At 43.7% G+C, this 27325-nt stretch overlaps 1 protein-coding gene across 1 annotated transcript; it reads left to right on the plus strand.

Moving 5' to 3' along the window:
• The first annotated feature begins 21 nt into the window (after positions 1-21).
• On the plus strand, positions 22-21279 carry GARS1 (glycyl-tRNA synthetase 1). The gene is made up of 17 exons (XM_090143220.1): positions 22-316; positions 3135-3236; positions 4654-4756; positions 5765-5906; positions 6609-6697; positions 7392-7468; positions 8721-8866; positions 9794-9943; positions 11472-11634; positions 12563-12727; positions 14093-14205; positions 14446-14586; positions 15617-15702; positions 17499-17608; positions 18798-18891; positions 19600-19790; positions 20923-21279. The coding sequence occupies exons 1-17, from the start codon at positions 137-139 to the stop codon at positions 21046-21048; spliced, it is 2178 nt and encodes a 725-aa protein (XP_089999346.1). The 5' UTR covers positions 22-136; the 3' UTR covers positions 21049-21279.
• Positions 21280-27325: the final 6046 nt, after the last annotated feature.

Below are 27325 nucleotides of genomic sequence, written 5' to 3' on the forward strand. Positions count from 1 at the left end.
TGCCGCCGCGTTGGTGGTGGTGGCGACGACGGCCGCCGCCCGTGCGGAAAGTGCGTCGTCGAGGCGGGGGCCGGCTTTACGCCGCGCGGGGATTTCATCATGCGGGGGGGGGCAGGGCGGCTCGCCGCGCCTCTCCATGCCGCTGCTGCCGCCCCGTAGCGCTCTGCCCGCCCTGCTGCGCGTCCTCAGCCACCTCGCCGGCCCGCTCCGCTGCCAGTCCGCTCCGCCTTCTGCTCCTCTCCCGGCCGCGACCCTCATGGACGGCCCGCAAGCCGAGGCGCTGCTCGCGCCGCTGCGGCAGGCGGTGCGGCATCAGGTAACAGAACGCGAGGGGAGATCCGCTGCGAGGGACGGGCGGAGGGCAGAGCTGGGCACGGAGCCTTTCGTCTGGGAGCGGGGCCGTTTGGGTCCCGTTGTGTCTCCGGGCCTCCGAGCTGGGTTTGCTGGGCTGTGTGCCGTGCCCCAGCACTGCGGAGCTTTGCTGCTCCATTGAGGGTCACGGGATGACTTCCCGTTCGAGCTGAGGTTGTGTTGGAGGTCAGTTTGTGTTCGTTATGGTTGCGTGCTCGCCCGATAAGAAATGAGCATTCTGATATCTGTTTCGTACAGGTGTTATTATCAGTCGTCCTTATTAACGAGGAGGCTGTGGATGCCCCATCCCTGCAGGCATTTAAGGCCGAGCTGGATGTGGCTCTGGGCAGCCTGGTCTGCTGGTTGGTGACCCTGCATGCAGCCCAAGATGATCGCTGTGGTCCTTTCCAACCCAGGCCATTCCATGATTCTGTGTCAATTCTATGATCGCTATTACCTTTAGCTCCATCATCACCCAAGAAGGATTTGCTTTTTATCTCATAACTGAACCTCGGTGCCCTTGCAGTGTGTGAGTGGCTGTACAGCCTGCACACAAGGAATTTCCCCTCCCTCTCTGCTCTAGCAGCACTACATGTGGGTTCTCCATCAGCATCTGAATCCACTGTCTTTATGCTTAGCTGTGCACGTATCTACGTGTGTGTCCCATATGCTGGGAGATTTCTGCACGTGTTTCCCCATTAAATGGATTTATGGCCTTCTAATTATACCAGCGCTTCAGTGAGTTCTTGTTATGAATCACTATGCGGCATAATGCCTTGGTAGGGAACTCCTTGTCAATAAAACGGTGACCCCTGGAGCCCTCCAATGTGTGGATGCTGCCATTGGCCTGTTTAGCATCGGTGCCCCCCTATTGTCTGCCTGTGGGATTGGAGCAGGGAGCCTTGGGGTGCCAAGGAGGGATGTGGAGGTAGACATGCCTGGCTTGGACCAGGAATATTATCGCTTATGGCTTACAGTAGTAATTCACTGAGATGTTTGTGCATAGGGAAGGAAGGATTGGGGTAGCTGGAACATTATGGTGCAGCAGACTCTGTCTGTCAGCCCTTGGAGGAGTGGAGGAGCGGCTTAATTAAGCCTCGGGGACTCACAGCCTATGGAGAGGGAAGTGAGCAGCGTATCTTCCTGCAGCAGCGCCTGATGCAATAAGCTGCTGTGATCCAGGGGTGGATCCCTCTCTGCTCTATTGGTCTATGGGACAAAGCTGCAGAAAAATTTGCCACATCGAGTGCTGCTGTGCACTCCTCCTCTGGGCTGGGCTCAGACTCGTAGCTTTAATTAGATCGAGTTCTGTCAGCAAACATAATTGCTTGCTTCAGTTGTGCTGCATTTTTTTTTTTCTCCTTTCCCCTTGCGTATGTCTGAATACTCTCTTACTCAGACATCAGGACAAAGAGTTGCTCTATGCTGCTTCTAGATGCTCTGCATTGAACGGAGTGATAGCTCTGTTGAGTCAGCAGTAGCTGCCTTGCTGCTGCCTTGATGTTTTTACCACTGCCGACCCCTCAACAAAGGCAGGTTGAACTTATTGCTTTAAAGGGGAAAAAAAAGATTCAGTTCCCTCCCTCTGCCACGTTACCCAGGAATGGCAGTGAGCGAAACTTTCACGTTTTGGTGGAAGTAGTTAACAGGAAGGAAACTGCAGCTTTGTTATGTTCTTTTAGCTGAGAGGGTTAAAGGAGCCCAGCAGTGTTCTTATTTATCTGTTATATTTTTGTTAATTTTAATGCATTCTTTAGAGTCTTCCTCCTTCTGTGCTCCTTCTATGCTTAGGGACATGATTCAGCAGAGGGTTGTTAGGGTAGTATGGTTAAGCTGTGGTTGTGGACGTGATGATCTTTAAGGTCTTTTCCAATCTGAGTGATTCTATGATTCTATTAATAACATCAATCTTTAATCTTCCCGGTCTTTAAAGCACTTGAACTTTCTTAAATCTGATTTCTGAATGACAGCTGTGCATTCTTTTCTCTTTGGGTAATCAGTGCCTGTGGTATTAACTAATGAAAAAAGCAGGTAATATGGAAGTGTGATTTTTTTGACTCTTTTTTTTTGTAATGGAGATGTACAAGGCATGAGAAAAGTGCTCAACTTGGAGCATCTTAGAACACACTATCAGATACTGATACTTCAGGTACAGATGCCTCTGTGCTTTTTCCTCCTGATGCTTTTTCTTTGTCCTCGGTAATTCAACCTAGACTTTGGTTTTGACTGAAGTAGGGTGGGTGGAAAGGAAGACTGTTAGTTAATTCTGTGTCCTGTGAGATGTTATTCTAAAAAGTTGTGTGCTTATTGGCCAGTTTTGACCAGGTTTGGCAGAGGAAAAGTCTGAAGTGCTCATAAACTTTGAAGAAAAGCAGAAGGGGGAGAAAGTAGGAAAGCGTTATTAATAAGAGAGAGCCCAGAGCCTTTGCTGACCACCTGAGGATCTACTTTGTGCATCCTCAAAGGCAGAAATTAGAGTTTGTGGACGTATTTGTACAGTGATGCATGGAGGAGTGTGTTTGCATGTTAAGATTTAACGATAGGTCTGGGATTTAATAGGATTGTGGGGATGGGGAGGCAGCATTAATTTTGCTAACGATGTTCAGTTTTGTGTCTCTCCAGTGTGTTTGAAACAATTGAAGCAAACCTCTTGAGACTGAAGTGGGGAGTGAGGAAGCAGCACAAACCTTCCCTTTAGGTTGCCAGGAGAGCTGAAATACCTAGAGTTCTTGTCAGTGGTGTTTGAAGAAAGGATCACAATCTTCTCTTTTGTCACCTTCTAGGGAGAACTGGTAAGGAAGCTGAAGGAAGAAAAAGCTCCCCAGGTGGATATAGACAGAGCTGTAGCAGAGCTCAAAGCTCGGAAGAGGGTCCTAGAAGCAAAGGTGAGTCTGGAAGTTAAATCTGAGTTCTGCAGTTCTGTCAGAAAAACCCTGGAATCTTTGCTTAATACATTTTTACAGCACTGATTCTGATAGAAGAATCATAGCCTGTTAGAGCATTCACTTCTGAAATAGTTGACATAGGTGGATCTTTCTGACCGGTGGCAATTTCATTCATTGCTTGTGAGCATTAAATCTCAATATGTGAGTGAATAAATATGAGTTTGTTGTTAATGGTCAAAGTTGAAGTTAAGTGTGTGTCACCAGCCCTCATTTACTATTTAGATCTTTTCTGTGCACAGTGAGAGGAAACACTGTTCATTGAGTTTCCTTTTCACATTCCTCGTGTGGCATTTGAATTCCCAAACTGATGTTCAACATGCTTGCTTAGAAATCATATCTTTTGCTACAGTTTAAACAAAGTTTTTGGTGATGTCACATAACCTATAGTTTTCTTCATCCTTTGAGAGCAGGATGCCATGAAATTGTACCCCCTTCTTAAATATGCTTATGCCCTGAAAAGTCTTTCTGCAAATGAAACAATAGAACTTCAAGTTCGTTTTGTCTCTAGATCAGTAAACATCTAAAAGCACAACTCTGTTCCTCAGCCATGAGAAATTTGACACAGAGAATGGTGAGTTAGGATAGGAAACTCAGTGGCCCTTTGAGCCCCACCTTTTGGTGGAGGAGTGCCTATAGGATGCAGTGTAGAGGTGTGTTTGGCAGTTACACAATTTGTGTGGGCTGTATCCCTGTCAGTGCAAGAGTGGCCTTGTAAACACCTCTTGGGAGTGCAGCACTTAAATATAGGTGTTTTCTCTTGACAGTGTTTTCAGCAATGCATCACAGTTGCTTACAACTTCTGCAGAAGGCAATAGTATGAATGCTTGTTTGCTTTAGCAGCTGCTGGTACAGCTTTCAAGCTCTGTAGTTCCTACTTAAAGGCAGCAGAAACTGAATGTGAAGGATTAAAAAGAGCAGGGTAGTTGAGTGTCGTAGTTTGGCTTTATGTCCCCAAAACATATCTTTTTTTGAAGTCTGTAGATGATTCTGCTCCTGTATGGGGTCTTTCACCTCCTTTCATCCACATCAGGTGAACAGTTGCTAAACTGTTGATTCAGGATCATAACAGTTGTTTCTCCACTGGTTGTACAGAAAGGTGTGGGCGTAGCTGCCTGAAAGTTAGATTGGATGAGTCCACCTCAAGTACCTAAAATGCTGGTTTCAGACGGTCGTGTTTGTCACTGAGTGCTTGAATCTCAGCATGACCATCCTGCTCGGGAAAATGAGCATATTGGCAGGATGCCTTTGCTTCAGAATGTTCCTTACAGACTTTTGATTCATAATGGTAAATGGAGAGGATTTGTCCTTCTGCCAGAAATGGGAGATGTTAACTGTTTTCGGTTTGTTTGAATTACAGGAGTTGGCCTTACAGCCCAAAGATGACATCGTGGACAGAGTTAAAATGGAAGACACTCTGAAAAGGAGGTTTTTCTATGATCAAGCCTTTTCTATTTATGGAGGTACAGATTTAAAGACATTTAAGTTGTAGTTCCTTCAGGCTAATGTTCTGGTCTCTGTAGCTGTGTGAAATGCTGGACTCTTGGGGTGTTATCTTAATGCAACCTTATGTTTCTTTTTTTCCAAGTTGGTTGTAAACTTTCTCCCCCTTGAGTCTGTTAGTTTTTTCCAGAAATTTCCCTCTCCCTAAATACAGAGTGGAAGTTTTAAGCATTACAGAGTAGAAGGCAGTTGCCTTGCAGAGGGGTAGGGTGTTAAGGCATTTAAGGGAAGTGATCAGCTTGTTTCCTCATAACCATTTATCTGATTTTTTTTTTTTTTTTTTTTTTTTTTTTTTTGCAAGATAATGCTCAAAACTAACTTGAACTTTAGAACATGTTACTATAATGAACTTTACTAGGCAGGTGAACAAATGTGGCTGTTAAACCTCTTCATGTAGCTCATAGTCAGCACAGTGTGTGTATGGTTAATGCTCTTTCACTAAGAAAGTAAAATAAATATTTTTCTCTAGTTGGTTTTATTTTTGTGCTTAAGTTGGTGATTAACAGAGACTTGTCTTATTACTGAAGTAGTGTATTGCCTTGGAACATGCCTGATTCCTCTCTTTTGTATTCAGATTCCTTCTGCAGTTGGATAATGTTTTGTGGGAACAATCTATTGATGAGGGGAGTGTGGCTCTTAGAGTTGTTGATTGCACGTACCAGCAACTGTTTCATCTTTTGTCATTATCTGATGTCTCAGTGCAATCTGCAGCTGAACTGTACTGAATAGTGTGGAGTATTACCTCCAAGTGCTTTGCAGTTCACTTCCATCATGGTTCTTCATGTAAAAAGAACTTTGCAATGAGCCATGTTCCTTATTCTGCTAGCACAGAACAGTTCATGCTCAGAAAATGACCTCAGGCTTAAAGTTGCTGATGGGAATGCTGAGAATGGAGGAGTTTTCCTCCAGATATTGTGAGTTTGTACCATCTTGCACCTAACACACTTGTCCCCTTTTCTTCTTTGCAGGTGTCAGTGGTCTGTATGACTTTGGGCCTGTCGGATGTGCTTTAAAGAACAACATCATCCAGGCATGGAGACAGCACTTTATACAGGAGGAGCAAATCCTGGAGATTGACTGTACCATGCTCACACCAGAGCCAGTTTTGAAGTAAATATGAATCTTTCTTTCTACAGCATGTCATTTCTGGTCATGGTTGCTTTTTGCAGTCTGCTGTAAAATTACCCACAGGGATCTTGAGAATGGGTCACCCAATTCCACATCCTTTTGTAATGGCAAAATAATTACATACCAGTGCACAGATCAGGGCGAGAAGCTGTTGTTGCATAAATATGGGAGAGCAGTGTGACTGAACTGTGTAAGAATCATGTCTTAATGTCTCCTGGCTGTCCCATTAGGTAGGAAATTGCCATTATCCCTTCTTCTAACAGATCAAGAAGACGAGAAAGGGATTTAAATGACCTGCCTAAAACTGGGACACCTGAGTCATGATTTAGAGCAGTGGCCCAGTTGTTTTGCCATCCTTCCCTTGGTGGAGAGGTGGCAACATGCAGTGTGTTAACTGAGCTCTGAATGCAAATAATTTTTCTGTAGCCCAGGAATTGAAAGCCCTCTTTTTATCCATGCCTGGGTGTAGGAACAATCCTGAAGAGTAAGAATCTATACCATTTCATCTTCATGTCTTTCTGCTGAGTTTGCCAGCAGATCTGCTAAATACGTCAGGTGCTTTTGGAATGATTCTTAGCTGAGTCAAGAGCATTGCTTTCTGTGGGTCACAGCACAAATATCACACCATACCCGGGATTGTCCACTAGCAGCTTACATGTTTGTTTTCTGTATCATCTGTTCTAGGACTTCTGGCCATGTAGACAAGTTTGCTGACTTCATGGTGAAAGATGTGAAAAATGGGGAATGTTTTCGTGCTGATCATCTCTTAAAAGGTTTGTTTTTCTTACAAGGCCAGTGGGTTTGGGCATTTCTTGAAGTGGTACAGATGTAGGAAAGGAATGTCTTTCTCAAGGAAAGCCAGTTGGTGTATCTGGTCTTTCACAATTGTGATCATAGATCATTAATCATTACTTGGTTATCCTTATCAAAGGTCTCAGTCTAAATGTTGTGTTTGTGTTTTAAAGGAAATACAGGATTTCCAGCAAACACAGCCAAAATACTTTTCTCAAATGAGAGTGGGAATTCTTGACTTTGCTTTCTACTTTTGTGTTTCAGGGAGGATGTTGTGCTTATAAAGAGGAATGTAGTCCACCCTACTGTACCAAGTCAGTGTATGCATCTTAATGCATTGGATAAAATTAGCCTTGCTGCTTTGGAATCAAGCTTTACTTTCAATTTCAGATCTTAAATGAGAATAAGAAAAAAGGGGCAAGAGTCACTGCTTGGATTTATAGAAATGAGTTTCAGAAAGAAATAAGAGAAGTCCCTGTTTTCTCTAGTGTCGATCCTCAGCTGTAGATCATCATTGCCCTGACAGGAGTGGAGTTAACCTGATAGACACCAGCAAGTCAACTTGGTGGTGGATGTGTACTTATGCTGGAGGATCCTCCTGATTTGTCTGCCTTTAGTTTGAGGTCAGTTATAGGGTTGCAATATAAACTCAATGTGGGATTTTCTTGCTCGCAGCTCACCTGCAAAAGCTTATGTCTGACAAGAAGTGCACAGCAGAGAAAAAGGCAGAAATGGAAAATGTTCTAACACAGGTAGGTGCCTGCATGAGGAGGTGAATGCTTCAGGGATGTGTGTGCCCTAAGGGAAGTGCAATGCATAGTAGTAATCTGTTGTGTTTCTCTAAGGATACATAAAACTCTGTACCTCAGAGATGCATGTAGGTCTGTATGTGTTCCAAAATACTGGAAACTTACTGGCTAATGACATCTCCTTTCTGCTCGTTTGGATAGTTACTGCTGTTGGGGCTGTCTTTTGAATGCTGTATTGGTAGGGTTGAAGCTCTGTCCTTGGAAATTGTCTGCTTTGCTGCATTCCACATGCTGTAAAAAGCCTGTTTTTTTTGAGTCCCCCTTTGCCTTTGTCAAAACCTCGCTGCAGGATTATGATGCAAAGGAACAGAATCAGATGAGTTTTGGCAGGGTGCCGAACCACTTAGCACTGAATTGGTATGTTTTAAAGTTGCTTTGACTTCAAAGCACTTCAGATTTGTTTCTCTTCTCCCACTACCCTGCAAAGATTTTCCTATCTTTTTTTTTTTTTGCCTCATGAGAAGAGTTGTTGCTCCAGTCTGACATTTCTGAGCAGCTGTGCAGGCATTTGCCTTTAGTTTTTGTTTCTTTGGGGTTTTTTTGGATGTTTGTTCTAATGACTTCTAGGGTAAATTCTTTGAGAGCAGATGTTTCCTTCAAGAAGGAGTCACTCTTTTTCTTGTGCACTGCATCACTGAACAGCAGTCATTAGCTCTTTCACGCTGCAGCTTTGAACCTTTGCCATCCATTGGGAGAATCCCTCTATTAGTAAACTCTTTTTCTCCTATTTTGAGATTTCTCTGATGCATGAAGTAAGAGAAGTAAGGAAGTGAATGCAGGGAAAGCACTGCAGAAATTTCAGCTTTCTTCTCCCTCACTGCTGTATTTTTTTCCTTCCCAACATGCTGTTCCCAATGTTCCATCTTCATCTGAATAGTTTCAGCTACTGGTGGGTGGTGATGCAGTCCCAGTGACTTTTCTTCTGATTTACACCCACTCACATGCATAATACCTCCATTTCTATGTATCTTAGTTGTGGACTGACACTGCTAAAATGGGGTTGCAGATGTCCAGGATATACTTCTTTCATTGGTTCAGACTTCAGCTTGCCTGACTATTCTGGGCATGTGTTTTCAGAGCTGTGGATCATGCTCAGTAGCAGGTAAAGGGGATATAATTATCTATTATATATATATATGATTATCTATTATCTTATTTACTAATTAAAATAATTCTCTTTATGTTTTGATACTAGTTGGACAACTATGGCCAGCAAGAGCTTGCAGATCTCTTCGTGAACTACAATGTGAAGTCACCTATCACTGGGAATGACCTTTCCCCTCCTGTTTCTTTCAATCTGATGTTCAAGACCTCCATTGGGCCCGGAGGAAACATGCCTGGGTTGGTACTAATCTCATTCTGCTCACTCTTCTTCATAGATGATCTGGAATTAACATTGAGGTCACAGCAGGACTGAAGTATGCAATTTTCTCTTGAGTAACCTTCCCCTGTCTTTGAGTCCCAGCCTTCTGTGGCAGTTTATCATTCCTCTTGGCAGAAAGAAGAAGGAGCTGTTGCAAAGTCACGAAAATACTTGAAGCAGCCAGGCTGAATGAATCACAGCTATGCCCTTGCTGGTTGGCATTGTCATTTCCAAGAAGTCAGTTAATGTTGGGTCCCCATTTGTCAGCGATCTCTTGGCTGTTTCAGTAGAGAAGCTGTTTCAGTGTGTACTTTTGTCAGGATAAATTTACTTAATGGAGTGATTCATTGGTAACATCATTTTACTAGGTGTTTGTACTCAGTGTGATAACGCAGAGGCTTTTGTCTTCAGCTGGGAACCAACTGCAAAACTGAAATTCCTACTGAAAAGTGGAGAATGCTGTACTTAGGTGTGCCCTGTGATAGGAGTTGTGGTAGATGTCATGCTTTCTGTGACTACATGAAGTAGTCTGCGTAAGTGATGTTCTCTGTGGGAGAGTCTCACATTACTGTTGGGATTCGAGGTGCCTTACCCTAAAACCTCTTCAGTTTGGGAAGTAGTAGAGATGCATTCATGGTTTGCCTGCCAAGTCCACATTTGTAAGCAGTCTGGCACAGCCTAGGCTCACATAGGGCTGGCAGGGAGGGTACGGTCCCTCTGACCTCTGTGGTGATGCTGGCCAGTTGGTTTCCTCACAGCCTATTGCTTCAGTGTTTTGTGTCTGTAGTTAAGACTACAAAAAAAAACCCACAAAACAACAACAACCCTCCAAGTTTTGTATTAACTGTTGTTATTTTTCTAACTTCTTTCTCCACACGTTTGTCACCCTGATTTTCTCCTTTCAGCTATCTGAGGCCAGAAACAGCACAGGGAATATTTCTCAACTTCAAACGTCTTCTCGAATTCAACCAAGGCAAGCTCCCTTTTGCTGCTGCTCAGATTGGAAACTCCTTCAGAAATGAGATCTCGCCCCGATCCGGCCTTATCAGAGTGAGGTACTGCAGATTTCCTCTTTCAGCAGCAGGGTGCCTTGGAGTGGGTGGCACCTCCCTTTTGTTTCATTGTTTGTACTGTGACTTTAACTTCAGAAGGTTCCTGATAACGTGCCTAGTGAGTCTTAGGGTTCGTGGGCAAAGAACCTGTTTACCTGAGGTTTTAACAATAGAGTTCTGTCTAGGATCTGTGAAATACTTGTTCCATTAGAAACACCTCGATTAAACTCAGTTTTATCATGAAAACTTAGTGTTCACCATAAAGAAATCATATTAAAAGTAGTTGTGTTCTTTATGTAGGATGTACAGTTTAGTTTAATCATATCACACTGTTTATTTTTAGACTGAAATCTGGAATCAAAATGTGATTGACCTTGCAGCAGTGTCTGCTTGTCTCAGTTCTGCAGATTCTGCAATTCTGAAGCTTATTACAGAGAGGAAGTGAGGAGATAACCTGACTCAAGACCTGTCTTTGTGTTCCAGCATTGGTCCAGCAGGGAGAGCTCAGGATTATTACTAAGAATTATTTTTGAAGCTTTCTATCTCAGGGTGAAAGTGATTACTGCACTTCTTTAGGGGTAATCACTGCATCTTAACTGAATTACTCTGAGCAGATGTCTCCTCTATCTAATTTGGAATGAAAACTTTGATGTACTGTTAGTGTGATTCTGCTGTACACACAGGCAGCGTGTGTTGTGAACTCGGTAACTGATTAATGTGGTCCCTTAATGTCACTGACAGGCAGTGGCATCATTAGCACTAAGGGAATGCTTTAGAATTTTCTCAGACCTCCTGTTCTCTCTTGCACATCTGGAAATGAGCAACTTCTGTCATGGAAATATATTTCAGTCAAATATAAATCATGTGCTTGTGGCATGTTTATAGGAGACTGTTTTTATGCTGTTGTAGCATATTACACTCTGATGCCTGTGATTTAAAGTTAATGATGTTTTTTTGAAGTTTTTTTTAAGGCTTTTGCTAACAAGCTAATTCAGTGTGAAGTGATTTCAGTCAAGAACACTAAGAATCAGTGTGTGAGTATAGGTGTACTAAAGACAAGTTCCTCAAACAGAATAGGTTGTGCACCATTGCTGAATGTGGCAGTAAAATTATTTTCAAGACATGATCACCTAAACTGACTCCTATAGGCACCTCTCATATGAGTCAAGGTTGCTGAACTAGACAGTGGATCACTTTTCATTGACCCTATGCAATAGTCTGAAAAAACTGCAGACAGTTTTGGGAAGGATTTCCAAAGGTGGTGTTCTTTGGTTTGAATCACAGTGGTGATAAACGTGGACTAGATATTTCTAAATGACATTGTGGGAAGTTTTACTGGGAATTTGGAGATTAAAGTAAAGTCAGTGTTAAGACTGGTACATGTTCCAGTCTATCAATTGCCTTTGTTATGGATTTATTTATATTTTTAAACCTCTGACTTTTTTGTGAGAGGCAAAAACACAGTCGTTTAGTAGAAGGGTTGTGGCAGATGTACCAAATACTTAGTATAAATGGTTGATGTCTCCATTAGGGAATTCACCATGGCAGAAATTGAGCACTTTGTGGATCCCAGTGAAAAAAATCATCCCAAGTTTCAGAGTGTGGCAGATCTCAACATCCTCCTGTATTCTTCCAAGGCCCAGCTCAGTGGGCAGTCTGCCCATTTAATGCGGCTGGGAGATGCTGTTCAACAGGTAACGTTCCTTTTGTGAGCATGTAGAGCCTCTTCTTTATGACTAGTGCTCTGGAGGCTGAATTACAAACTGTGTGTTGATGCCAGTTGTGGTTTGCTCCTGGATTTAAGACTCGGTTCTCTCAGAAGCATCACTGTGACTGAGATCTGATCGTGACCCTTTGCTGTCGTAGTCATTGAACAGCTTGGGTTGCAAGGGACCTTAAAGACCATCCAGTTCCAACCCCTTGCAGTGGGCAGGGATACTTTCCACCTGTATTACGTTGCTTAAAGCCCCCATCCAAGGGGCTAGAACACCTCCAGGGATGGGCTAACAGCAATAAAAGGCTGCTAGGATAGTGGTATCTATCACTTACCTATTTGGAGTGGAACAGTAAGGAGTACTAATATTTGCCAAAAGATCAACAGTGACTGGGAATCTAATACTCAGTTGCTGACCCCCATCAGTATATGGCTTGCATGTTGGGGCTTCACTGCATTGTTCTACATGCATGCAAACAATCAATGAATGAACTTATAAAACAAAAGCTCTAAACCACAAAAAAAGCCTTTTGTATTGAGACTGAAACTGTAGAGAAGAGCTGTTGTGGGGTCCTGAACCCTAATTGGAATTCATGTGCAGTGTTGTCATACCAGTGAGTACAACGAGGTCTCTTCAAGTAGGTGGTCTTCATGGAGAATTAGTAATGAGTCCTAGAGTGATAACAAATTAATGTTTTTCTTCAGATGGAGCTTCTGGCAGTATTATTAGTTGAATTTGAAGAGATGTAATAATGAGCTTCAGAGAGTATGTAGTACTTTGTCCCAAGCAGCTACAAGAATTTCTGTCTGTAACGTTCTTACCATGTTATGATAAATCACGGCTTTACCTCCCTTGGAGTTAACATCTGTGTTTGTTTGTTTTTTCTTCCTGCTTTTGATTCTTTCAGGGCGTGATCAATAACTCTGTTCTTGGTTACTTCATTGGTAGAATCTACCTCTTCCTTACAAAAGTTGGTGTATCCCCTGACAAGCTGCGCTTCCGACAGCACATGGAGAATGAAATGGCTCATTATGCCTGTGACTGCTGGGATGCAGAGTCCAAAACATCGTATGTAAGTGAAAAATTGAAACAGCAAATAGTACTGCCTGTTAGTTCTGTTGTTACTGTAGGAAGGTGGAGAGTCTCATGTTTCTGTCTAGCCCCATGTTATTCACACAGTTAGCACAGTATAATCTGAATCACAGAGGACTTCAGGGCATAAGTCAGCTCCTTTCAGTGGATTTGCACAATGCCTCTGACCTGTGGTTTTTGTACTGGTTGAATTTCATCTGCAATGAAGTAAAACCAAGTCCTGGTGCTTTCCAAAAAAAAATGTAACCCCCTGTAAGAATGGTGGTCAAGGATTTGTTTCCATGGAGGCGTTACTCCAGGACTGATTCCTTCCTGCTAAAAATGTTCCTTCCTTTCTCGCTTCCAAGGCGTGAGAAATTAGTTTATTCCTGCCAGTTCAGCCAGCTGGAGCTGAGTGAAAGATTTCCAAAGAGCACTTACCTTCCAGTTGAGTCACCAAGAGCTCTTCAGTTCAGGCCTCTTTGAGTGCTTTGTTTTTATTTTATCTTGTTGACTGGATTTTGAAGAATGGCATATTTTTGTTGTTGTAGGTGAACCAGCAGTGAGCAGTTAGGGAGCAGACTTAAATTCACTTTAAATTCTTTTGGAGAGTTCTTGGATCTTTCAGTAAGTGTAAGCCAAAGTGTATCACTTGAAATGGTAGCTTTAGAAGAAATGCCTCAGAAGACATAGTAATTAGACAGTATCTGTAATGAGCAGTGAAAACATTTCTCTCTTCAAGAGTACATAATCTATTTTTCTGACTTAGGAAGAGAAGAATTTATCTCAATATTTTATTCTTCATATATGGTGAAGTGTATGTTTTTCAGTTAGCCTTTCCAAAGACTTTAGAATATGTGCAGATTTTTGGAAGGCACCTAGAAAACTGCAAGTGCTTTAATTCTAATAAAGAGCTGAAAGATTGAAAGGATTCTGCTGAGGTCTGTGGGGTTAGTGTGTGACACTGCAGTGACCATTATGTGAGTGGACCCCATGCATAGGTTCTGTCAGAGTAGCCAAACTGGGGTCATGTCTTCGTGTGCCTGTAGTATCTGAGTGAGGATTGTATACTCTGGCCCCAGCCCCGAGCTATTAGCACAGCACTGTGCTCTGCCAAGTCATGTGGAAAACCTGGCCTTGAACACAGACACTGGTTAGATAACTGATCATTTCCTCTGGAAACAAACAGAATCATTCAAACGAAGGAGCAACTAGTGAGCGATGGCTGCTTGTTGTAATAGAGCTAACTATGTAGAAAAAAAACAGTTATGGGAGAAGGGAGGGCTTAAGGGAAAATAAACATAAATTTGACAGTTAAGTGGACAAAGAAGTGTGTTAGTGAAAGCCTCCACTTCTGTTTTTTCAGGGTTGGATTGAGATTGTAGGCTGCGCTGATCGTTCCTGCTATGACCTCTCCTGCCATGCTCGTGCCACCAAAGTTCCTCTTATAGCTGAGAAACCTCTCAAAGAACCTATATCCTTTCAGAATAAACCAGATTCTTTTGTAAAGCAATTTGACAGTGGGGTGTCCTAGAAAACTGTGCAACTCTTTTAAAGTTAAATCTGTTAATTTATCAGGAAACAGATTTAACACTTATGGATCAGCATAGCTTTGGGATATAACCTGCAAAGAATTGAGTGTGTGGGTGATGTCACTTGTGGGCAAAAGGGGATTTACTGTCCTGCTTGGCTTTTTTCCTTAACTACATCATACAAAACAGTCAACATTGTTCAGTTTGAGGCAAACAAGGGAGCCATTGGCAAAGCTTACAAGAAGGATGCGAAGGTGGTGATGGAGTACCTTTCCATGTGTGATGAGTGTTATGTCACTGAGATGGAGCAGCTGCTGAATGACAAAGGGTGAGCTGGCTGTGTGTGTGTGTCCTACCCTTCTCTGACACTTCTGATATGGGTTCCCAAATTGCTGTTTGATGAATTGGATCCTCCTGAAGCCAGCTTTCTCATGAGAGTAGACCAGCTAGGTCACTTGAAATGTTTTAGTGCTGTTCCTTCCACCAAGTCACTGTGTGACACCATCAATGTATATCTGATGTATGCACACAACTTTGTATTCCTGGTATTCAAATATCTGTTTATTTGTATGGGAATGAGCTTCTGACTGCAGTGGAGTTAACCCATAAAGAGGCACAGCTCAGTGAAATGGGACGTGTTCACCATCTTCCCTACTTTGATTTCAGAACTGAGCAGTGCTGGCAGATAGTTTTAAAATTAAACAGTTCTGAGAGAAATGGAACTAAAGATTTAGGTAAAGGAAGAACAGAGCTGGTGTGAGTGTTCCCCAGCATTTAGTGATACACTTTATCATTTGCTATGGTCTTCTATGCATTGAGGCACCAATTTGTGTATCTTTCCTCGACCTGTCTATGTGCATTCCTCATGCATACAGGAATTTAAAATGTAAGAGATCTCAACAGTTGTCAGATGGACTGAAGCAGGTCAGCAGCTGTGTATGTCAAGGGTAAAATAAGAAAACAGACATAACTGGCATAACTTTTTATAAGTATGCATTCAACAGGATGTACAGTCTGCAGCGAGTGCCTGTTCTTTTATGCCTTTGTTTTTTTTCCTTTGGTGTTTATTCTTCATTCTGAGATTCTTCCATTTCCTAATTGAGTTTGCCTCAGGCTCTTAACCACAACTAAGTTCACTGTGATTATAGAAATGGTTGCTTTTAATTTATATGTTGTAATTTTTATTATTAACTTGAATTTATTTGAATGGTGATGCCACACGTTTCTTCGATCTCTGGGATTTGTTCTGGCTTCTGTGGTCTTCCTCTCAAAGTAAAGTGATGCAATTAAGGAAATATAATCTGTTTATTTCTTGCTGTAGCTTTTGAATGACTTTTTTTTTTTTTTTTCCTTTGCAGGGAATTTACTGTTGAAACTGAAGGGAAAACTTTTACATTAACAAAGGACATGGTTACTGTGAAGAGATTTCAGAAAACGTTACATGGTAAATGTTTGTTTTGTAGTTTGATCAAGAGATGAAAGACACAGATCAGGATATGCTTTGAATGTGGAGTTGACCAGTTACAGGGTCCTGGTGGTGTTTGTTCCATGGCACAGAAAAAACCTCAAATGTTATTATGTTATTTCGCTGAAATTTGTTAGTTTAAGGTAGCTGGAAAACCTTCACTCTGCAGTGGGATTTCTTCCACAGGCCTGTTGTCTGGTTCTGTTCAGTAACCTGTTTCGTAGACTTCAGGCTGTTTATTATATTCCTGCTGCTTTATTTGCATATTTAGGGGTTTGTAAGGGGGTGTTGGAACCAGCTGCTGTAGTGATGGAGGAGCTGGGGAGGGTGCACCAACTTTGGGAGCCTCGATCTCCAAGTCTATTTCAGTGTAACAGATGGATTGTGGCAGTCAGGTGTTGGGGCTGTGGGCACAGTTCTCTGCTTACAGCTCCAGTTTTCACTCCATTGCCTGCAGCCAGAAGTCTTCTGGCACCTGTCAGATCACTAAGCTGACTAGGCTCACCAGGCTCTGTTAGTTGATGAGTCCAGTCATATCCTCTGGCAGTTGAAAATCATATCTGTTTTGATCAGAGACTGCATCTCCACAGAGCTTTGATATGGGAAGTGGGACTAGAAGGTGAATTAACAAAATATATGTGGATTTATTTCCTCAAAAAAGTCTTTTCTTTCTAGCCAGCTCTGTAAGCACCTCACCTGAGGGCATTTGGGAAGGCTTTGGCACAGTTGGAGGCTGAGGGAGGTGTTTCCCTAGTTTGTACTGTAACTAGTGGATCATCTTGCCTTTGATTGGGAGCGTGATGTGTCCTCCTAGGAAAGAGCAGAGCAATTCATAGCACCTACAAGCTGTATTTGTTCTTGCAGCTGGGCCATTGAGATGTTTAGGTGCCTTTCAGTCTGTAAGTGCTGATGCTGTGCCAAGCCTTGACTCATTGTAGTTTCAGAGAAGTTGCCTGCTGAGCTCCTTCCTTACTCGGGGGAGAAGAGGGGAAGAAGCCTCTCTGTGGTGTGTGGCAAGGGCTGGAGAGAATGACAAATGTATCATAAAGTAGTACATCATGTCTTCTGAGAATTTTTGCAAGCACTAAATAGTTGATCTTCATCCTTTCTCTCCTGTCTGGACACACTGGAGAGTAGGGAGTAGAACAGCAATGCAGCAGGCAGCTGAAAAACTCAGGAATGCAGAGGAAGTCTTTATTGGAATTTGAGTTGGATCTGAAACTCCATGCTTCTCTGCTCAGCCTGCTGGATACTGAAGTGGTGTTGGTAGGTGAAGCTGAAGTGGACCAGGGTTGGAGTACTACCCTGCCATCACTCAGGCTGTTAAATTGTTAGCATGTTCCATTGGCACAGTGTTGGTCTTAGCCAAACAGCACTCTCCCAGACAGGCATAGTTTGTGGCCTGGCACTCTGTGAGGACAGCTCCCAGTAAACAGTTTGGAGAAGACTTTGCCCTTGTGGAGTGGGATAATTTTCATCCACATTCTTTCTTGATTCACGGATAGTTTTCATGTGCGTTGTGCTGTGCTATTTCTTCTTAGGGTCAAGGAAAGGAAGCAAACTTGTTATTTATAGCCGAAATGCATTCTATACGTGAATCAAGTCCAGATTTTTTTCTCCAGGTGTGTCTATTTGAAGTAGGAATGTTTAACCTTTCTTTTTCCATATGCTCCACTACGTGTAATCAGAACTTCTGAGCAGAAAGGCAGCTTCAGTGAACACTTTTCTTGAGGAATAAATTCTTTAATCATGATGTTCATTTTTTTGTGTTCCAGTGGAAGAAATCATCCCAAATGTAATTGAACCCTCATTTGGTATTGGGAGAATCATGTACACAGTATTTGAGCACACATTCCGCATTCGGGAAGGAGACGAGCAGAGAACGGTGAGCTTTCCTGTGTCTGGGCCTCAGCCTAAAAGCACCTGCAGGCATTCACCTCTCCTTACTGTCCCTACCAGCCTGGGAAGTGCTAAAATAAGGCTACGTTAATACACAGTGAAGATGAGGAAAACCCAAGCAGGCTGTTGAATTGTTGTTTTTGCCAGTGTAGGTGTCACATATACACGTGCACTGGGAGCATTTGGAGAGTGTGTATGAGGCTCTTAGTATATTGCAAGAAGGAGGGAGATTCTTTCTTGATTCACACTTGGCTGGCAGAGTCCCATCACTTAGAGAAAACACCTCTTCATTATTTTATTTCCTCTCTTTTTGCTGCTTTTCCTTGAATCATACTTCTGTGCAGCAACATAGACAATAGACTGGCCATTTCCTCAGTCCTCCGTGAGATGCAACCTTCTGTAATTTTGGGCACCCCAGAATAACTGCATTCCTTTGTATCTCTGATGTGCTCTGATGTGTGTGCAGAAACAAGATTCAGGAGCTCAGAATCAGGACACAGCTGACTTTCAGTCAGAAAATGCTCATGACATCTAGGATATTGGACTGTACCTTCTCTCCCTTTTAAGTATCAATTTGCTTTCTGAAGAGCCTGGGCTGCTCTGTGTAATTATGTTGTGTTTGCATTCCTCCTGTACCCTTTAAGGTCCTCCTGAATGTAATAGCCAGAAAGAGACTTCTTGGTCCTTTTGGCTCTTTCTTGTTTCTGAGGGTGTCTATGGAGGACTGTGAAAACCTTTGAGCTGTGTGTATTCCCTGTGCATGCTAAGTTTTTATGGGAATTAAACAGAGTGAAATGGGTGTTATGAGAACTCTTCCCATTAGACTGTACAGAAGATTAAATCTCTTGGAGAGACTCCTCTTAGCCTTCATTTTCCTATAATTCAGATGAGAATCACTTCCTCCAGAGTGGATTCTAGTAGATTTCTCTTTGGATGAGAGGTAGCATTAGCTGGAGGGAAGGGGGAATAGAGGACAGCTGGAGGAAATCAGTCTTTCTCTAGCAGTGTGCGGTGTTAGTGCTGAAACCCTGAATGCTAATAGCTTACAAAAAGACAGCTACTCAGAATCACCCTGCTCCTATGCTCACTCAGAGCTTATTCTCTCCTCTTAAGAACCTACTCTAACTGTTAAACTTACATTTATTTGTGTTTTTTCTTTTTTTTTTTTTCCTTAGTTCTTCAGCTTCCCAGCTGTTGTAGCACCATTCAAGTGCTCCGTTCTTCCTCTCAGCCAGAATCAGGAATTCATGCCTTTTGTCAAGGAATTATGTAAGTGAAAAAACACCACTGTGGGCCCAGTGGTGATGTGCACTGGGGGGAGAGTTTTATTCTTCAGTGCTGGAGAGGAGAAAGTAGCATTGGGTACATGTTGCTCTCACACATGCAAAGGGAAAGCTATTAAACTAAAACTTTTTATTAGCTTTGAACATCTATGAGACTTCTCAGACTAGCCTCAAAAATAATCGACTCCTTGACTTTCCCTGTGTTGGTTTACAGTGTACAAGCCCAATTACTTTGTTTTCTATCAAAATTTCCATTTGTACCGTCTAAAAGTAAATACATGAAGGATAGAAACACAGGCTACCTATCAGGCAGTGTGTTTTCTGCTGTCTGCGTCAGACTTTGCTCTGGACCTTGCCTCCCCATGCCAAGCCTGCCCCTGCACACATGTTAGGCTGGCTCGTTCTTGTGTTAAAGCAAAGTAGTGACGGGTTGAAGTCAGTGACCTTCCTGTTGGTATTGCCCTTTGAGTGAGGGCTGAGTGATGCAGCATATTTATGGAGTGGGTTTGAACTTGACGTATTGGCAGCGACTGGAACTTTGATTCTCCTGTCCAAATCAAAATGAGGACCTGTGGTATTGCTTGAGACCAGGCGCACACAGTGCCATGAGGGTATAGGAAGCTCTGCTACAAACATGTTGCCTGCTGAGTTTGCAAAGAGTCCTGGTGATTTCCACCTTCTCTGCTTATTGCAGCTGAAGCACTCACCAGGAATGGCATTTCTCACAAGGTGGATGATTCCTCCGGATCCATTGGCCGACGCTACGCCAGGACTGATGAGGTTGGCGTGGCCTTTGGGATCACAATTGACTTTGACACCGTAAACCGAACGCCTCACACCGCCACGCTGAGAGACCGGGACTCGATGCGCCAGATCCGAGCTGAGGTAAAGGGCAGGCAGATGGGTTTTGCTGCAGCCAAATCGGTTTCTTACAGGGTAAGGGAGATGTTTCTGATCCACCAGTATCTGTGGTCTCGTGGGAGCTGTCTCCAGTTCCCCCAAGGACAGAAAATGCTGGCCTTGCTTCTGAAGTCAGGAGAGGCTTTCATTTTCCTAGGATGCAAAGTTGGTGTTCTTAGAAAGCTGTGCTTCAGCCTGATTGCACTGCTCTTTAGCTTGCTTTTTTTTCTGAAAACCCTTACTTGGTTTTCAGAGCATTTCTGAATTCACAAGCACCAAAGGCAAAAGAATTGTGCCTGGGTGACACAGCACAGTGCAAGCACAGTTCTTCAAAGCTTGCTTCCCACTGGTCTTTTCAGCAGCAGTCAAGCTGGTGAAATATTGCCCTAAAGGCATGCCTGCCTTAAGCACATTCTACTAAGATGGTTGAAATGCAGAGACTGCAATAGCAAATCTCCTTATAGCAGTCTGATTGCCTGTGAGCAAAACGTCTTCTGTGCCCTTCTGCATTCTTGGTGGGAGCCAGGGAGAGTTTGGCTCCTATAGCAGCAGGAGGCAGTGCTGAGCTCCCAGACTGAGCTCTTCCAGCTCAGATCAGTGTAACAGGCCTCGTGTGCTCCTCAGAGCACCCCTCTGCCTCTGTATCCCCTGCATAACCTTTGCTGTCACATAGCATTGTCATCACCAGTTTTCTGCCAATTTTCTGGTTTCTTTAGCTGACTCTTCCCAATATTGCCAGTGCATAGTGAGGAGCAATGAAACCAACCAGCAACTCCTTTTGTTCTGGTCTTAGAGTAAATTATGGCCCGGCAGACCCTTGGCATCTTCTGGATATGTGTATTTGTTTCCTTACCCTTACAAAACTGTAACATAGCATTAGGAGGAATTAATCCTGCTGTGGCCCACAATAGTGACAATTTCTTTCTCTTCATGCGTTACCTTGAGTAACTGAGCAGTCTGCTGAGATGACACAGACTGTGATTTAGGTCATCCTATTAGCTAATGCTGCTGGTGTGTTTTGTTTTTTTTTTTCTTTTTGAATTACCCACAAATATCCAGCAGAACAAATAGATTCTGATAGGTTCATGTTCCATTTGTGTTTGTGATTTGTCTACAGGTCTCTGAACTTCCTGCCATAATTCGTGACCTGGCGAACGGTTATCTAACTTGGGCTGACGTGGAGGCCAAGTATCCACAATTTGAGGGACAAGAGACTGGCAAAAAGGACACAATAGAGGAATAAAGAAAAGGAACTGAAATAATACCCCGTCACATGTCCACTTTTTACTGTTCATGTTAATATGAAATAAACTTATCGTGTATTATTCAAAGCTGCATTGTTTGTGCACACAGGGACTATTTGTTTTATTTTTTTCCCCTCAATCGCTGCCTGAATTTAACTTTAAAGATAACTGCAGCTGGAATAAAAGGTGTTATGAATAAAAAGGCCATTGTATATGCCTGCTTCTCTGTGTTTGTGCAGCCTTGTGCTTTCTTCAGGAATGACTTGTGGTTGGTTTATTTGTTCCTCACGCTGATTGTGGCTGTGGATGTTACAGGATTATTACAGTCCCTCAAGACCGTACCACCCTGTCATCAGTTCACATCACTTTGGATGCCCATGCAAGATGCTGCATGCTGTCTGGCCTTGTTCATGAAGGGATGATGAAGGTATCAGTTCTCTCATCATGTTCTGGTGCTTCTTGCAGCTACCATAAGAGATGGGGCTCAGTGGTTTTTTTCTGTTGCAGGTGTTCAGGGATACTCTGCAGAATTAGGAGCATTTGCCTGCAGGTGAGCAAGAGGAGTGGGAAATCCAGTTCTTGTTCTTGCTTGGCACGGGTTTGCTTGGCTGAGGGAATGAGCTGTAGGCTGAGATAGCTGGAGCTGTTCAGCCTGGAGAAGAGAAAGCTCTGAGATGACCTGATAATAGCCTTTCGGTATGTAAAGGGGGGACATGAGAAAGAAGGGGACAGTAGGGTTTGTGGTGGTAAGACACAAGGAAATGGTTTCAGACTAGAAGAAGAGAGATGCAGATTGGATATAAGGAAAGAAGTCTTGTACAGTGAGGGTGGTGAGGCGTTGGAACAGGTTGACCAGAGGTGTGGTGGAAGCTCTGTCCCTGCAGACATTCAAGGCCAGGCTGGACCAAGCCGTGAGTAACCTGATGGAGCTGTGCGAGTCTCTGTTCATTGCAGGGGAGATAGATCAGATGACCTTGAAAGATGCCCTTCCATCTCTGAGGATTCTGTAGTTCTGTGAATGTGGAGAGCTAGCAGGATCACTTTTTTTCCATTCAATACCTTCTGGCTATAAAGGGTGAAACCGAGGACTGCTCCAAGCAGGTGAGATGAGAGACTGTACTCCACTTTCCATGGGCAGTAGAGGATTTCCAACCCATATGCCTCCCTATAGATGGAGATGACACCTCTGTGATTGGATAGCACTAATCCCTCTGTGACCCACACCATTTAAGATATACTAACACCACTTGTTTGGTCTTTGATCATGTCATGAGAGGCAAGGTCTTGTTTCCCTCTACATCATTTCTAAGCCTATTTCATGTATGCTCCAGCCCATGGAGAGGGCTCTCGTACTCTTGTAGCAGGGATTTCCATCCTTGGGCTGAAACCCTTTTCAGAGAGTGGGAAAGCTTCCAAAATTCCTAAAAAATTATACTGGAGCAAAGCAAATTTGGTGTTTCAATGGGAAGCATAACTGCAGGTTGCAGTTCACCTGCCTGCCCTTGCTCATCTGTATCTAGCAGCTGAACATGAGGACTGATCCAAGACTTGAGGTAAAAAAGGCAGCTGCTGCTGAAGCAGAAAGACCAGGGCACTGCAGAGGGAGTGCTTGTGCTGCTTCCCAGCTGCTGGGGGCTGCACCCACCTGCCAGCAGGTGCCATGGAACTGCTTTGGAGGAGAAAAAACAAGCTCAGAAGCTTTCAGTGCAGCTGAGCAGGATGCAGCCTTCAGCCAACAGCACCCACCTCCCAGAAGAGGGTGCTGTCAGGCAGAGAATGGCAAGCACCAGGAAGGTGTTGAGCTGCTGCAACTGCAGGGTTGTTTATTAACTCTTGAGTTTCCGTTGTGCTGCAGCCCTGCTCCTCCAGCACAGCACTGCTCTGGTGCTCTTTGCTAATTCAGTGGTTGAAAATGCTGCCTGGACCCAGGTGTGGATGCAAGAAGAAAGCCTTAGGAATATGGTGTGTTGTGGTTTATTTTTAGGGGAGCACACAGCGGGGGTATGAGTGAAGTTGGCACCACTCCTATCCCCATCAACTCATGGAGTGGAGGGGGTTCTGCCTGATTAAAGGCAATTAATTTACAACATGGATTGCTCGAGCTTTCAGGGCAGCCCCTGTGATCAGTGAGGTCTCAGGCATGATGTACCTTAGTTTTTAGGTAGGAATTATGAAGGGGACTGCAGAAGTGCCTGTTTTGCTCTTCTGGTGGATGGGACATTGGGGAGGGGAGTGCATCCACACCTTGCAAAAATCCCCCTGCTCAAACAAGCTGCAGGGGAAGGGCTCATCCTGACAGAGACAGATCCTACAGATGTACTTTGCAAATTCAGCTTAAACCTTTTTGATTCCTATCTTGGCTGTGACCTGTGGTTCACCTCCTGCACCAGATAGGCAGAGTTAAGTATTTATGAGTGGGCACTGCTGAATCTCAATCTAACTCCACATCGCTCTGCTGCCCTCATTTCCATGTTCCTATCTGAGCTGATCAGGTAACGCTCTGCTTTCTGCTGTAATCTGCAGCTATCTCCCTTGCCGAGGGGGTGGGAGAACACTGCTCATTCATTTCATGAAGCAGCAGGAGATCAAGAGCTCTGACAAAGCCTGTTGGTCCTCTTTAAGCTGTAATTTCATAGGATCACAGCATCATTACAGTTGGAAAAGACCTCTAAGATCCCCAAGTCCAACCCCAGCCCACCCCCACCATGCCCACTGTGTCCCCAAGTGTCACATCTCCACATCCCTTGAACACCTCTGGGGACTGTGACCCCACCACCTCAGTAGATGTACAGATGAGCAGGAGTTGCGTCCCCCCTCTGCCATCTGGAGCCCTTCAGTAATTTTCCAAATCCCACAACCCCATCTGTAAAAATACAGTGGTGAAAAGAAAAGCCCGCAATTGATTCTTCTGCCTCTTGTGGGAAATCAGATATGAAATAATAAATATATATGATATCCTTCAGGCAAAATCCTGCTAGCCACTAATGCCTACAGATTAATTGTACTAATCCAGCACGATCGAGGGGAGACGGTTGGCTACTTGGCACTATTTTGGTCTCTTGCTTATGAAATTCCATCTCCTTGTTTGAAAGAAAAGTCTTTACATAACCGTAATCGCTCAGATAAGAAAAGGACTAAACTGTCCCAAAACATTTTATCTTCTGCACAGATGCTGCCTATGAATTTTGACATGATTAAATAACACGGCAGCATAATATTTTGTTCTGAATAACAAATGTCCCTCTGCAGGAGGGAAGGAGTGAGACTGGACTGGGTTTAGGAGCAAACAGAAATGGGGATGGATGGCAGTGATGGCTGAATGATCTGGCAGTTCAGTTACCATTTCATGTACAGAAACCTCAGTCTCTACTGAGGGACTTACTGTGGGATGAGGTTGTTGGTGTCCTGCTCACAGGGGGTACTCCTGCCCCAGGCTCCCAATTATTTGGTCATCCCATTGGGTTACCCTATTTGGTCATCCCATTGGGTCATCCTATTTATCCATCCCATTGGGTCATCCCACTGAGTCATCCCATTTGCCCAACCCATTCAGTCATCCCACTGGGCTATCCCATTTGTTCATCCCATTTGGTCATTCCATTGAATCACCCCATTTGAGATGGACTTGAACAGCGCTGAGCCATGGCTTTGTTTAACCCAGGTTTTTATTAGAAAAATAGAAGCAAATTGTCTGCAAATACAGAGGAAATAGAGAAAAAACAAATCAAAGGGAATGAGGTGACTCATAGCTGGAGGATCCTACATGGCAAAACTGTGCTGGTGTGTGGTTTTAAAAGGAAGGACAGTTGCAAAAATGTAGTTATTTTGCTTTCTGAAAAAGAACCTAGTGTAGAACAGTAAATAACATTGGATCATACATAATATTTCTGTGAGTATCCACGACTCCTCCTAGTTCTTTCACCTCCTACACAGTCAGCTTCTGCCTAGCAATACTTAAGAACAAAGTCTCATCCCAAAGTGGACATCTAAATAGTGCAGATAAATCCCTTTCTGTTTCTCTCCTTTGATTTTATTTACATAACCACCTGATTTACACAATCTGGGTCATCCATCTCAGGTGTGCTATAGACAGCTGAATTCAGGGGATATACAGGCAGCCCCTGCAGCCTGCAAAGCACCTGCAAGCACTGGGATAATAGATAACATAAATAGTTCAAAACAGATATAGCTCCTGTATATTTTGTGGTCTTACTTGATACTGGGAACATCTGCAGGTGAGATTAAGAATTCATCTACACTCACCTTACAGCAACCAGACTTGAATATTAGGTTGGAGATAAGGAACAAGTTCTTCTCAGAAAGGCACAGGCTGCCCAGAGAGGTGTTGGGGTCCCCATCCCTGGAGATGTTCCAGAACTGTGGAGATGTGGCACTGAGGGATGTGGTCAGTGGGCATGGTGGGCTGGGTTGGGGTTGGACTGGGGGATCTCAGTGGTCTTTTCCAACCTTCATGATTCTATGAGTTCTCCAGGAGCCACAGCTCAACTGCTGTGCTCCAGTGCCACGGTCTGATACTCATTGCTCATAAAGCCCCAGTTGGAAAAGCAATCACCTCACCGGGGCAGTTTTGCCCTCTGATGTACATTGCCTCTTCCAGATCATCTCCATCTCCAATTTGTTGATATGCAATGGGATTATTAGCAAGATGTAGAATACAAGGTGTTCAGGGAATGTTTGGATGTTGTGTTGAGGGACATGGTTTAGTGAGAGCCATTGGTGATGGGTGAATGGTTGGACTGGATGATCCTGTGGGTTTTTTCCAACCTTAGTGATTCTATGATTCTATTCTATGTAATGTGAGTTAGAAAAAGGACAACTCTTTTTTGCTGTTACTTCATTCTAGAAGAAAATCCCTAAATAAGGGACACAACCAGGCTTTGGGACTGAGCACAGCCACCATCTCCCTGCCTAATAGCTTGCAGAAATAGGGCAGAGCTGTGCAAAAATTTCTGAAGTAAGAACATCTTGCACAAAAACAAACCAACAGCAACAACAATGGCAACAAAAGAAAAAAACAAGCTTAAAAGGATACAAAGCTTTCAGGAAACAGCAATCTTCCACTATGCTCTGTTTTCCAGTGAATGATTTAATTCCTTGCCTTTCATGTACTAGTTTAGCATGCTCTGATCATGGTCTGTTATCAGTCCTTGCATTTAGGGATAATGAATTTACTGCCAGTGCAACAGAAATGCAGGATTAAACGAGTTAAAATGTTGAAAGAAACCTTCAAAATCAAAGAGATCTACTAGGGAAGAGAATAAAGTCACACACACACACACATGAAAATAGAACAAAATGAAAACAGTTCTTAATTTTGTGCAGCTATCCATTATGCTCATCCAGCAACCAAGTGGATTCTGCAGACGGGCTGGCCCAATTTCTGCAAGCTAATAGCACACAGAACCTTCTTTCAGCTTGTGCCATTGTGGCATCAGAGCACTTTGCCACATTAATGGTAGGATGTTAATTTGGTGGGCAGGACAGAGAGTCACAGGGGCTGTGCTGGGGATGGTGTGCAGGGCACGATGAGCTGAATCCAGCAGCCAAAAGCACAAAGGAAAGGAGGGGTGGAGGGTGCTGCCCTCATCTACTTGGTGTTTCTGTAACAAGCTCTGTAGTGGCTTCCAATAAGCAGAAGCAGCTGGGCACCCCTGGTGTATCTGAAACAACATTGCAACTGATTGCTGAGCAAACCCTTCCTTCTCCCACAAAACCACTCTCAGCAACAAGTGGGCTGATCCCCCTCCCTGTGCTGTGCTTAGCAAACAGTCCAGAGAAGGGCTGCAAAGATGCCAAGTCCGTGGCAGGGGTTGGGACTTGGTGGGCTTTAAGGTCCCTTCCAACCCAACTGTTCTATGACTCTGTGATTTGCTGAGGAAGAAGCAGAGTGCTACTTCCAGCACCAGTTCTCTGTCCTCTGCCAGACACGATGGAGGGGTCTCCATCTCCATCCAGTGAGTCCAAGAAAATTGTCTTCTTGACGTGGCTGTGAGTCTTATTGCAAGCCCCAGCTCCTGTAGTTATCATGCCAGTGGATTAGGCTATGGGCAGGAACAGCAGTGATGATGGTGCAAAAAATCACAGTAGAAGCTGTTTTCTGCCAGTCTAGGTCACACTGCAGGCCTTGGAGCTTTTGGAGGCTGCTGGATGTGCTCTAATTCAGGATGATGGAAAACCTAAGCCATGTCTTCAAAACAAATGGTGGCGTTCTTGGGCACCTGAGCACAGCTTTCTCAACACTCATGTTTATACTTG

The sequence above is a fragment of the Phasianus colchicus genome, chromosome 6 (genome assembly GCF_987193195.1).
Source record: "Phasianus colchicus chromosome 6, bPhaCol1.hap1.1, whole genome shotgun sequence".
Taxonomy (NCBI): Eukaryota; Metazoa; Chordata; class Aves; order Galliformes; family Phasianidae; genus Phasianus; species Phasianus colchicus.